Genomic DNA, 12,928 nt, shown 5'->3' on the forward strand with positions numbered 1-12,928 from the left:
GAAACATCCTCCAACATGTCCCATTTAGCCCCAAAACGGGTTGGAGAAGAAAAACACCATTTCAAGCCCAAATTTAACATCAGAATTAATTTCTGGTAGATGAATTTATGCCTTTTGAGGAAAATAAAGGATCCCAGCAGGACCTGCAGAAGATATTCCCAGAGCAGAAAGGACAAAGGCTCTGTAAATTGGGAATATGACCAGTGGCTATGGAGAATCCCAGCTGGTGATAACAGCACCCACTTCAAATCGGGTCCCCTCTCAGTGCTCCAGGGGGGCTCAACCCCACCAAAAACCAGACCTGAGGCCCCTCAGCTCTGGGTGAAACACAAAACCCCAGGTCTCAGCAGAGGGCTCCTGGTGCGTGTGAATTTAGGACGTGATGTGATCAGATTTAGCCCAAAGATTAAAGCCTCTCCTCTGATGTGCTTATCAAAACACCCCACAAAGAGACTGACATAATTAGGTGACAACTCAGCCCACGGCAGCTCTTTTAACTTGCAAAAATATTTAATCTCCAATAAGAAAATGTGGTTTCTGAGTATTAGATTGCCAGCCTTAAGCACTGGTGGTGGTGGAGGGACTGACAGCTTATTTGTCAATCAGAGGATGTTTTAGAGCACCTTGGTTAGTGATACTTGCAAGGGTTTGCTAGGGCTGGCAGCAGCCCTGAATTAGCAAAGTTTATTTTAAAACTAGAAATCCAGGATATTATTTGACCTGAGTGGATCAGTTTAAGAGATTTAATAGCCAGCCTGCTGGGGGAAGCAGGATTTTAAGAGGAACTCAGAGGTAGAGAAGGGCTCCAAGATTCCTTTCAATCCACTCAATGGTCTTAGGGGTTTTTTCCAACCTTAAAAATTCTTGATCTTCAGATAAAAACACACTTTAATCCAAATGCAGCCGAGGAGCCCACGGAACTGAAGAACAAACCAAGACTTTTAGGGAGTGTCTCCCTCACAATGAAAGCTTTTCCACAGGCAGGAAACGTTTAAGGTAATTGATATTTGTTTACTGGAGGTGTTTAGGCTGGTACTATATTTATGCTGAAAAACACCATTAAGAAAATGTTCCCTTCGGAATAAATTTGCACTTCCCAATGTGCTGTTGGAAATAATGGGATTTTTGCGAATCAGACAGGTTGTTTTTTTGAGAAATTCACTCGGAATCTGTTAATTCCTCCCTTAAATGAGACGAGGAAAAGCGCTGAGCACAGATGGCGACCACGCCTGCAGCCACAGGGATGGAAATATCAATTAATTGCTTTGATATTGGGGCAACAGAGCCCTGAAATGTTCCGTTCACCCCTTCAGATGCAGCCACGGGGCTGCGTTGCCTGATTAGCAAAATTCTGTGGTGATGGGTGTGACGAGGCTCTAGAGAACAAGAAGAATAGGAGACATGAATGAAATAAAGACAGAGGCTGCAGGAACACTGTTCTCCTCCTAAAAAATACCCAAACACTCAGAAAGGGCCACAGACCCTAAAATAAGGCCGAGGGTGCTCACCACGAGCAGCTTCATCCCCACTGCAGCAGGGTCTGGTTTTTCCCCTAAACTGATCTGCCTTTGACCCAGCCTGGGTCAGGAGCAGCAGAATTCCCTTCCCAGCCTGCCCATGGATGTTTTCCACCCTTTAATCCCTAAGAAAATGGGGGTTCACAGGCCCAAACCCCTGCCTGCTGTTCTCCCCCAGCTCTCAGCTTCGCGAGCTGCCCCTCCGATAAACCCGAGCTCGGCGGCACGAATTCCACAAGTTTCTTGGAAACAGATGGCTGGGGAGAGGCAGGGGCGAGGGAAGGGCTCCATCACAAGCCCAACTATTATTAGAGAGCAGCGGCTTCGCACCAGCCCCGCTCCCGGAGCCGCTCCCGGGCCCCAGCGCTGATCCCGCAGGACATTCCCATCCCTGCAGGTGCGTTCTCCCTGCACTCCCAGCTCCGTGTGGGTGCTGCTCCCACCCCCGCCCCGTGTCCAGAAACACATTTTGGGAGCCATCCTGGAGATCCCCTCACGCTGCTCCCCCTCTCCTCGCTCCCAACCCAGCCTCGACGCATTTCTCCGCACCCTCCCCGCTTTTCCCGTTCTGCTCCAAACCCGAGCCCGCAAATTTGCATTCCCATATGGAGCACCGGGAGCTTCTGCTATTCCAGGAAGCCCGTAAACATCTCGCTGCCGAGGGTCCAAAAATAACCGTGCTGCTCCGAGCAGCATCACCCTGCGAGCGCAGCGGGCTGGGCAGGAGCACGAGGGAGAGGGCTCCGGGTTTGGGGTTTTTCCATGCACTAATTCCATTCCCAGAGTGTCAGAGGCAGCCATTTCAGCTGGGATGCAGTAAAGGAGACGGTGGGATTTTGACAGCCACATGGAATAGCAATGCATGGAGGAGCTATAAAATATTCAACAGCCACAGAACATTCCAGCACAGGCATTTGCCGTGGATCTTTGGAAATGGAGGTGGGGGGGGGAGCTGAAGAAAAGCTGGGTATATCACTAATTATTCCCCAGCTCCTTATTAGTTGCTTGAATTTAAAATATGGATTCAGCTCCACCAGCAGCTCAGCAAGCCCATTGTGCTATTAATACTTCCCTGGCGTGATATGGTTAAAAATACTCCCACCCTTTCAAGACAAAATGTGGCTTGGAAGTGTCACAAGGGGAGGAGTTGAGGGATGGAAATCCTCTTAAAGGAATATGACTTCCCCAATATCAAACAAACAAAATGAATGGGCCCTGAGAGCCCCCAGACTGAGCCTGTTCCCACAAAGAGCAAATCTGAAAATAATTCTCAGTGCAGAGCTCTTGGGCCACCTGAAATCAGAGCAGTTTCCCTGGCAAAATCAGTGCACAGCCAAATGGGAACAGGGTTTTATTTTTCAGGAGCTCTCCCGCCTGGGGAACAGGTGGGTTTGCAGCTCTCAAGTGCCTGGGTCCTGCAGAATCACGGCACGAGGCTGAAATTCCGGCCAAAAGGCAGGATTTTGAAGTGTCCCCCCCTCCTCACATCCAGGGAATGCAGGAAATCCCAGAGCAACAGCCACAGCTCGTTTTTCCGTGGAATATCTGTAGGCATTTATGGGTGGGATCTATCAGACACTGGGAGCCTCTTCCCACGGGATTTGTGAGCCAAGGAATTGAGTCTGGGTGCCGGGACTGTGGCACCTTTGGACTTCGGTCCAGATCTGCGCTTCCACATTTCAGATCCCCTCAGGACAATGAGCAGCTCCCCTCCCATCTGCCCCCACAATTCCGCATCCAAATGGGTTAATTCCTGCTCCCTTCCCCTGGAATCTCAGCAATACCAGCGTGGAAACAATACCTGCACTTAACATTTGCTCCGTGCTGCTTGATCCCTTTTTCCCCCCCTACTAATTTGAGCCCATGATAGATCAATATATAAATTAAAAGACAAAAGAACCCGACACATGCACTGTGGCTGGGAGAACAGACAAAGCCAGACTTTCTGGTGGAAAAACATCCATCTTTTATACAACAAACCAGCAATCTGCTGCTCTACGCCAAAACCAACACCCTGAGAGGCACCCCCGTGCGATGGGCAACACAAGGGCTTTGTTTTAATTAAATTAAAAATAAATAACCGCCCCCAAAAACAACCCCCGGCCAAAACCTTGTGTGGTGAACGTTGTCAGAGGGTTGTGATTGACACGAGACAGCCTGAAGGGGTTTGGGGGCTCTGGTGTCACTCAGGGAGGGCTGTTGACAGTCTCAGCACCCTGGTGTGGGGTGAAAATATGAGCTAAAGGGTTAAAAAGGAGGATTTGGGGTCTCCTCCGCACCCAGCTCCCCACTTCCCATCACACTGAGGGGAAAGGCAGGAGCCAGCATCCACAGGCTGAGCTCAGCCTGTCCTTCCTAACATGGGGGAAAGCTGGATCTGGACCAAAATGCATCATTTCAGTCTGTCTCAGTGGCTTTTTCAGAGCAGAGAGACCTCACACAGCCCCTTCTCTCCCTCAGTTTCCCTCCTCAGCCCTTCTCCCCCCTGTTTATTCAGGAATCATCCCTGGCGTAGCAAGAGACAGCTCCAGCCCGAAATGGGGCTTCTGCTGCAGAGGGAAAACTGCTGGAAAAACCAATTGTGCCTCAAAAATCCCCTGGGTGCAGCTGGCTGAGGGAACAGGAGCCCTCCTGGCCCGTGGTGGTGCATTTTGGAGGGCAGGGAATGGGGGAGCACCGTGCCTGCAGCTTGGAGCTGCTCCAGATCCCGAGGGTCTGTCCTGCCCCAGGGCCCAGCGTGGGAGGAACGTGGGAAGATTTCGACGTGGAGCTGACTCCCTCGTGACTGGGAGCATGCAGGCTCCTCAGCTTGAGGATTAGATGATAAAAATTCACTTCAGAGAACAAGAAACTTGATTTTCCTTCAGGATTTCACCCAGAGCAAAGTTGTGATTTTTCCAGTGGGGGAAAAAAGGGAAGTCCAACACGAAAGCAAGTGAATACTCACCAATCAAAGGGATTTAGGGAATTCTGCTCAAGGAGGTGCTGCCTGGGGTTGGGGTTGGGGCAGCGCCACACCTGTGTCCACGCTGGTCTTCGGGGCTGGACACTGAGCCCCCAGAGCTCATGTGTCCCCACTGCTCCCACTGGGCTCAGCTGGAAGGGCCCTGCACCTCCACGGGGTGTTGTGAATCCAGGCCTTACTATTTCCCTTAAAAACACAGGAAAAAGGGAAAGAAAAAACAAAAATCAACAAAAACCACGAGAGCCTTACGGTAATTACAAGGAGGTTTAACACGTGTCTGGATTTGCATTAATTAAATCGACGGGGAAGCTCCAATTGAGCAAATGAGGTTTTCTGTAAATGGCAGCGAGAGCTGGAGCTGGGAACTCTGCTGCAGGATGTGCAGGGATGTGCTGCTGGAAGGGGCTTCCAGGAGGCAGGGAGCCGCAGGGGTGGGCAGGAGCTCTGAGGTGTGAGGAGCTGGGAGTGTGGCTGTGCTGGCTCTGTGGGATTTCAGCTGCAGGAGCGGGAAGCTTTGGGGTGGAGGCCAGTGGGAGAGCGCAGAGAAGCCGTGGGGAGAAGGAATGTGCCCATTCATACCCCAGCCATGCTGCAAGCACAGCTGTGAGGGGAATATCAATGGGCAGCGCGGTTTGTTTTGTTGGGGGTTTGGGGTTTTTTGTTTGTTTTTAAAGCCACCGGTTTGAATATCGGAGCGGGGCAGCCACACCGGGATGCTCGGCTGGAAGGGAATCTTCCAGCATCCCTCGGGGTAGGGGGTGGCTGGGCTGCCATCCTGCAGGTGGGGGCCCCCCAGGGCCGACCCCCCCAAAGTAACGGGGGCGGTGTTTCCTTCCCACATCCCTGAGAAACAAAATCCCTCTGGATTTAGGGGTGCAAAACCCACTAGTTCACATTCAAACCCAAACCTTGGTGCTGGCAGCCCAGAGGTGCTGCTGGAGGCAGATCTCATCCTGGCATAACCTTTAACTCCTGCTTTTGGCCACAAAACCTCCCTGTGTGGCACAGGCAGCCTGGAGCAGCCCGGGACACCCCAAAGAGTCCTGTCCTGTCGCTGGGAATGATCTCAGTGCCTGCCTGGGAAGCACCAGCTCCGGCAGAGCTCTCGCAGCCCCTTCCTTTCCCGACAGCAAAGCAAGCCCAGCAAGCTGGGATTGGGGATGTGCTGGGTTTGGGCTGGGGCAGGGTTAATTTCCCTGCAATGGCTGGGCTGGGGCCGTGTTTGGGTTTGTGCTGAACGCAGGGTTGATAACACAGAGATGTTTTGTTGTCTCTGAGCAGCCTTTGAACAGTGCCAAGGCCTTTCCTGCTCCTCATGTCATCCCCGGCGACCAGGCTGGGGGTGCACAGCGAGTTTGGAGGGGACACAGCCGGGACAGGTGACCCTGACTGACCCCAGGGATATCCCAGAGCATGCTCAGGATATAAACCAGGAGGAAGGATGAAGGGCGGAACACTGGGAGTGATGGGTTTGTCTTCCCAGCTCGCCTTCGGAAGTGTCTGAACCCCTGCTTGCCCACGGGAAGCAGGGAATGAATTCCTGGCTTTCCCCTGCTTGCACACACAGCTTTTGCTTTCCCTATTAAACCGTCTTTATCTCAACCCACCGGTTTCCTCAGCTCTCTGATTCTCTCCCCCATCCCAGCGGCTGCGTGGGGCTGCGATTAGAGCACGCCAGGGAAACACCTTCCTGGTGAGCCCCGCCGGGATTTGTGCCGCATCCTTCACGGCCGCTGGCCCCGGGGCTGCCGCTGTGATGGAGATCTGGAGCAAAGCGCTGCTTGGGAGAGAGCCTGGGCGAGGAGATGGCTCCGGGCTGCATTTTGAAGCGGATGCAGTGAGTCGGTGAATTAGGAGAATGCCCTGCGAGGGCTCCTGCACCATCCCACAGAGAACAGAGGCCGGTGGAGCAGAGGGAGGAGGGTGTCTGCCCTGCCCAAGCGGCCTCAGGGCTTTTTTTTGAACTCTTTTCTGGCAGGATTTTTCTTCAGAGGCACAGAACCAATGCGGGAGTGTGCTGGTGGCCAGCTCTGGAGCGGGGAGCAGAGGGATGTGGGGCAGAGAGGAGGATCCCTGCCTGCTCCCCCGCTCCACGGGCACCGGGGACGGGAAGGAGCAGCTCCCCGAGAACCGAAGGGTTAACGAACGCCAGAGCCCCCCCTGAGCAGAGTCGGTGTCTGCCACCCCCTTCCGAAAGCCTTTACATAAGAGCCCTGCAGAATTTACAGCCTGTCTCAGCTGTGCCACGGCCGGGCCGCTCCCCGGGGGCTGCCAGCGCCGAGCCCGGCCCCGCCAGGAAAATGGGATTTGATTTCTGCACCAGCCACTGTCTCTCACTGTTAGACCGGGACCTGTCGGGCTCTGCGCGTCCCCCCCCCCGGCTCAGCCGCACGATTCATCACACCCAGCGACCTTGAATGTCCCCCAGCCACCCCAGCACGGCAGCACAGCCCTGTCCCCACGGGCTGCCACACCCCAGCCTGAGCACAGGGCTGGAAACGCTGGTTTAGGTGTAAAACGTTTAAAAATTAATATCTGGAAGGCTTGAAAGCCGCTGGGTCTTGTGGTCCTGCTCACATCAGTCCTTTGTGTGTCACTGGAGGAGACATTAAAGATGATGTCCTGTCTGCTGGATGTCCCCTCTGCTGAGGGATGTCCCCTCTGCTGCTGCAGGTGCTGTGCCTCCCCCTGAGGCCATCCTGGAGCATCCTGCAGCATCCCCAGCCCCAGGGCTTGTCCTTCACTCAGTGGCTGGGAGCTGAGGACGTTCCTGTCACGGTGACACGAATAACTCCGGCCCTGGAGGAGCGAGATGCTGCTTTTCCATTCCCTCCCTCCCCTGGGAACGGGCTTTGCTGGCGCTCGTGTCACCCCCCTGTCGCCTGCAGCTCCTCTCGGGGATGGCAGGGGACGGAGCTGCGGCCGCCCCGGTGTCCCCCCGGAGCGCTGCCCGCGGCGGGGACAATGCAGGGGCAGATGGTGTGGCAGGATCGGGCCGATCCCCCATCCCGCTCCCACCCCAGAGGCAGCCAGGACCCCGGGCAGGGCTCTGCTGGGGTAAATCCCCGCAGCTCCCCCGGCTCCAGCCCTTCCTGGGCACGGCTGAGGATCGGACCCGCCTCAGAAAGCGCCCCTTGCTCTGACAGCTCTGGTGTGACCCGGGGATGTGCTGTAGGTGCTTCCAGAGCTTTATTCCCACTGCCAGCACGTCCCTGTTTGCAGCAGCGTCGCTGTCCGTGCTGCACAGCCAGGCTGGGCTGCTTCCCTTCCACCCCCGAGGCCGATCCCAGTCCCCATCCCACATCCCTGCGCTGCTGGGGTGCTCAGAGACTCCTCCTTCCAGTCAGCCTGCTGAAAGCCATCCTCCTTCCTTCCCCCTGCAGAGTTTAGGCGTGGAGTCAGCCATCTGCACGGATTTCCAGGACAATTACAGGATTTTCCTTACCTTTGTGCTTGGAGCCCTGGCGCTGCATCTCTTTTAGCAGTGGCTGAACCACCCCCAACCCACAGCGAAGGTGTGGATGGCCTTTAAAGCCCTTCCAACCCAACCCCCTCTGTGGTTGCATTACTCTGCGACAGCCAACTCAGTCTTTATCCCTGGGGATTTTATTCCCTCAGCCCCACAGCTCCCACCAGTGCAGGCACAGGAGCGGGGAGGGCTCTCCTGGCACATTCCCCGAGCACCTCGGTCACCAGACGTCCCGTGAGCACTGTCCCCAGGTCCTGCTCTCCTCAGGGGTCCTCCTGCCCTTTGTGGCTCCTCCATTCCGGGCAAGAAGGAGTCACTTTCCCAGTCCCAGCCCCCAGCAGTGCCCTCGGAGCAGTCACAACTGTGAGCGGCAGAAGGGCGCGTCCGGAACCACCGAGTCCCCGGCACCTTCCAGGAGCTTGTCCCACTGACCAAACTCCTCCTCCAGCTCTGCACGGGGCACAGACGGTGTCAGGGTTACCACAGCCTCCCCTCCAGGTGACCACAGCCTCGCCAGGAGCCACCAAGGGGCAGCCACCGGACCCCTGTGCTTTGGGAAGCACCAGCCCCAAGCTCTGGGGGGGCAGCGGCCACCCCACAGCCCCCCCAAACCAGGGAGCTCTCGTGCCCCCCCGAGCCCCCACCCTGCTCCCCCACCCTGGGCCGTACTGAGGTGCCTCTGCAGGAAGGCCAGAGCCGCCCGGCTGGTGATGGCCAGAGCCTTGTGGGGGTCCAGGGTCCCCCTCCTGCCGAAGATGCGGCTGAAGAGCTTTCCAGGGAGGAAGGCAAAGTCGGTCTGGTCCTCGTGCACAGTTCCCCTGGACAGGGGAGGGATGTGCATCAGTGGGATGTGCATCAGAACCCAGAGGTTCTCCTGCTGGGACACAGCCCTTGGGTGCTCCCTCCCCTGACTCACAGCACGGTCACAATCCTCGTCTGGCTGTTTCTGGAGCTCAACCTCTTCATTTTGGCAACGCTCTCCGGAGTCTGGAACTTCTCGGTGTTAATGAAGAGCACGGGCTTGGGCACCTCCGGGTACAGCACGTTCTCCAGAGGGAACATCCAGGCATCCAGAGCCACGGCACACCTGGAGCAGGACAGGCACCCACCACGGCTCCGTTCCCACCGGGATGAGCCCCGTGTCCCCAGAGACTCTGCAGCTCCTCATCCCTGCCATGGCTTACCTGAAGCTGGGCTCCTTCACCAAGGCCAGCACCGCTGTCACCCCCCCGAAGGAATGGCCCATGACGGCCACTTTGGTCAGATCAAGGCTGTCCTGCAAAAGGGAGAGGGCTGAGGAGTCTGAGCCCAAACCTCACTGCTGGAGGTCACTAATTAGGGAAGAAGAAGCCAAGGGAAGATCAGCAAAGCCTCCCTGCAAGGGGGGAAAATGCCACGTCCCACTGCTGGTGCGATGGGACTTGGCTTCCAGGGGAGGAGAGGCTCCAAGAAGCCGAGGGGTGGAAGGCTGGGGCTCTGCACGGACCCTTCTTGTCCCAGGAGGAAAAGTCTCAGGCGGCCAGGACTGACCCTGCCACCACGGGGCACCCAGAGCCCCCCACAGCCAGACCTGGATACCTTCAGCACGGAGAGATCCCAGTCCTGGTGAAGGATGTTGGGGACAGATCTGCCGCCGGCGATGCCCTGGAAGAGCCGCAGAGCCCGCACGCATTCCTGCGCTCTCTGGTGAACCTGGAACAGTCAGCCCTTCCCTGGGACACCCAGCTCCTCCATCCCACAAACCTGGGGCCGGATCTTCCCCCCAGTGCCCAGCCAGGCTCGTTCCTCCAGGGCTTCCCTCCGAAGGGGCTCTCTCTGAATTGCACCAGAGGCCAAAGCAGGCGCGAGGCGGCAGCGCTGCGGCTCCCACAGGGATACAGCGCATCTATTGGGATGGTTTCTTTTTGGTGTTTGCTTTTAATTCAGTTAATCTGGTAGCAGACGGCTGGAGATGAGCAAAAGCCTCTGCTCTGGGGAAGGAGCCGAGGAGGGAAAGCCCAGGATCCTCACCAGCCACCCCCATCTGAGCCACCCTCTGCTCCAAACCCCCACGGGGACCCCAGACCCCCTATCCCTGGAGCAAACCTGGGTGTCCCCCTGAAACCCAGCTCAGGGGATCCACCCAGCAGCATCCTAAAATCCCAAATGATTCAGGGAGAGGATGCCCTGGCTTGGAGCCACTTTGAGGCCACGTCCTCTGCTGCTCCAAGGACACCAGTGCTGGTGTCTGTGCACATTTAAGGTGACAAGTGACAAAAAACTCCAATGCAAACCTCTCTCCTGTTCCCCGTAACAGAAAATGCCGGAATGGAGATTGACCTGGAGATTCCTTCTGTTTATCACTTACTTCTCTTTCTCCCTCACCATTTCTGCTCGTGGGTTCAAGAAAACTGTTTCCCTTTTCTGTGCAATGTGCCATGAGGCAGAGCACACACAAAAATAACAGGCTGGGAGGTGATTTAAGGCTGCCAAAAGCACCTCCGTTCCTAGAGAGCTTTTCCACGACTAATCTTCACTTGCTGTTGTCCTTTTAAATGAGGCAGAAACAAACAGAGGGGGGGAACTTGGCTCAGCAGGAAGCCTTCCTGCTCCCCAGCAAGCAGCTGTCTGGGATAATCCCAGAGAGACAAAAATCCAAGTGGGAACAAACCCAGCAGCCGGTGCAGAGCTGGGCTGGGCTGAGAGTCCCGTTCTCCCCAGGGTGTGGGGGACATTGTCCAGGGACGTGGCAAAGCCCAACCTGGCTCCTGCCAGGGTCAGCTGGAGCCGGACAGACGGACCCCAGGAGGCAGAGAGAAACAGGCTGAACAGATTTTTCTCATCTCCAAGGAGAAAGCTCAGCCCCAGCATCGTGGCAACACAGGACTGGGAAGAGCATCCCCAGGGATGCAGGGCCAGCTCTGTTTGCAGGAGGGATTTCAGACCTCCCCTCTGCCCACCCTGAACCCCCCGCCCTGGTACCTGCTTGTTTCGGAAATAAAACTCCTTCTGCCCTTGGGGCACCCTTTGGAAGGGGATCCACTCCTCTGTCCCAGCCTCTGCCATGCAGAAATAGGTGGTGGCGGCAGAATGGTCCCTGTGGGGGCAGGAGGGACACCGGCAGCTCCTCCCCAGGGCACGATGTCCCACCAGCCCCAGCACAAATTTGGTGGGGACCTGGGCACCCCACCTGTGCTCCAGCGCTGCCACCACGAAGCCCCAGGATGCCAACTCTGTGCAGACTGAGGAGTACAAGGTCCTGGAAGGGAGATGGGAGCAGAGGGGTCAGGGCAGGTCTGAGTGGGGCCACAGAGGGCCCCCCACATCCCTGTCCCAGCCCTGTTACCGAAAGGCTCCCAGGCCATGGGAGAAGATGATCAGGGGGTACCCTCTGCTGCAGGGCTTGAAAGGCCCCTTCCAGCTCACCGGGACTTTGCAGGAGCCTGCAGGGAGGAGAAACCCCCAGGAAAGGGGGGCACACGGGCCCTGGGTGCTGCTGCCGCTGCTGGAACAGGTCCCTGCTCAGCTCCAGCTCTGCCTGCAGCATCCACCCAGGCACAGGGGGTGGGCTTGAACCCCACCAGGGAGGGGTCCCTAAGGAATCCCCACCCAGGGAGGGGTCCCTAAGGAACAGGGAGCCCCCAGGGTGGGGCTGTCCCCCCTCACCGATGGCGATGCTGAGCAGGGCCGAGCACCAGCGGTGGCCGAGGGTGACATCAGCCAGACCCCCACAGTACTCGGAGCGCGGGATCCAGAGCGGCTCCGTGGCCCCTGCCCGGGGCAGGCAGGGGTAGAAGAGGCGAAGGAAGAGCCCCTGAGGGAGACAGGGAAGGGGGACACAGTGGGGACACCACGGACGGGGGTGGCCGTGTCCGAAACCAGCTGGCTGCAGCCACCCTGCTCTGCATGGAAGCCTGTCCCTGTCCCCATCCCGATCCCCGTCCCCAGCTCCGTACCTGCCGCGTGTGGCCCACCATGACATCCGTGCAGCCCACCTGGTGGGGTCCCTGCCCCGCGGGCAGCGCCAGCATCCCCCCCATGCTGCCGAGCCTGGGCAGAGACACGGCGTCAGTGTCCATCCCACCCCAGGGACCCCGACTCGCTCCCTCCTCCTTCCCCCACCCCTCTCCCATTGCCCAGACCCCGGGCAGTCCCCAGCAACCCCAGCGACTCCCAGTTCCACCCCTGTGCTCTAATTCCCACGGGCACAGCCCCTCGGGGCTGCTCAGGGATGAGACCCCCCCCCCCCCCCGTTCCTCTCCCGGGCGTGGGATCGTGGGGCTGCCCCACGGCCGCCCTGCTGAGGGTCCTGTGACCCCCTCGGGGACAGGGGCTGGGGAGGCCGGACACTGCAGAGGGGTCAGTGCGGGGCTGGCACCCACGGGAGCCCCCGAGCCCACGGGGGACGGGACCCTGCATCCCCCCCAGCGCAGAACTACAGCTTCCAGCAGCGCCCGGGGCTGCGGAACCACAACTCCCAGCATGGCCCTGGCCCGGGACCACAGCTCCCAGTATGCGCTGGGAGCCCGGACTACACCTCCCAGTACGCTCAGGTGGACTACAGATCCCAGCGCTCCCAGTGCCCGTCTCCCAGAGCCGTCCCTGCAGCTCCCAGTGCTCCCCCCAGCGCTCCCAGTCACCATCGCAGCTCCCCGTAGTCCCCCAGTTCCCAGTGACCCCCGGCTCCCAGTGCTCCTGCCAGTTCCCACTGCTCCCCGCAGCCCCCAGTGCCTCCCAGTTCCACCCCAGCTCCCAGTGCCCTCACCCCCGCAGCTGCCAGTGCTCTCCGAGAGCTCCCGGTGCTCCTCTCAAGCTTCCAGGGTTCTCCCAGCTCCAAGTTTCCCTCTGTGCCCTCCCAACTCCCAGCAACAACCTCCCCAGCACCCAGTAGCCCCCAGTGCCCCCTTCCCAGACCCCCCCCGCACACACCAGCACACCGGCTCACAGCTCCCAGTACGCCCCAGTGTACTCTGCCCTCGTTCCCAGCGCCTCCCGTGC

General features: G+C 58.0%; 1 protein-coding gene across 2 annotated transcripts; it reads right to left on the reverse strand.

Moving 5' to 3' along the window:
• Positions 1-8,066: 8,066 nt before the first annotated feature.
• On the reverse strand, positions 8,067-12,928 carry PAFAH2 (platelet activating factor acetylhydrolase 2). 2 transcript variants are annotated; one of them, XM_069035708.1, is made up of 11 exons: positions 12,860-12,928; positions 11,887-11,980; positions 11,597-11,744; positions 11,277-11,373; positions 11,121-11,189; positions 10,913-11,027; positions 9,530-9,643; positions 9,136-9,227; positions 8,868-9,038; positions 8,621-8,769; positions 8,067-8,401 (listed from the first exon to the last, which is right to left on the reverse strand). In XM_069035708.1, the coding sequence occupies exons 2-11, from the start codon at positions 11,968-11,970 to the stop codon at positions 8,307-8,309; spliced, it is 1,134 nt and encodes a 377-aa protein (XP_068891809.1). In that variant the 5' UTR covers positions 11,971-11,980; positions 12,860-12,928; the 3' UTR covers positions 8,067-8,306. The 2 variants fall into 2 exon arrangements, with proteins under 2 accessions (XP_068891809.1, XP_068891810.1); XM_069035709.1 differs by lacking the exon at positions 12,860-12,928 and adding an exon at positions 12,696-12,714.

Source organism: Aphelocoma coerulescens, chromosome 23 (assembly GCF_041296385.1).
Source record: "Aphelocoma coerulescens isolate FSJ_1873_10779 chromosome 23, UR_Acoe_1.0, whole genome shotgun sequence".
NCBI classification, from domain to species: Eukaryota; Metazoa; Chordata; class Aves; order Passeriformes; family Corvidae; genus Aphelocoma; species Aphelocoma coerulescens.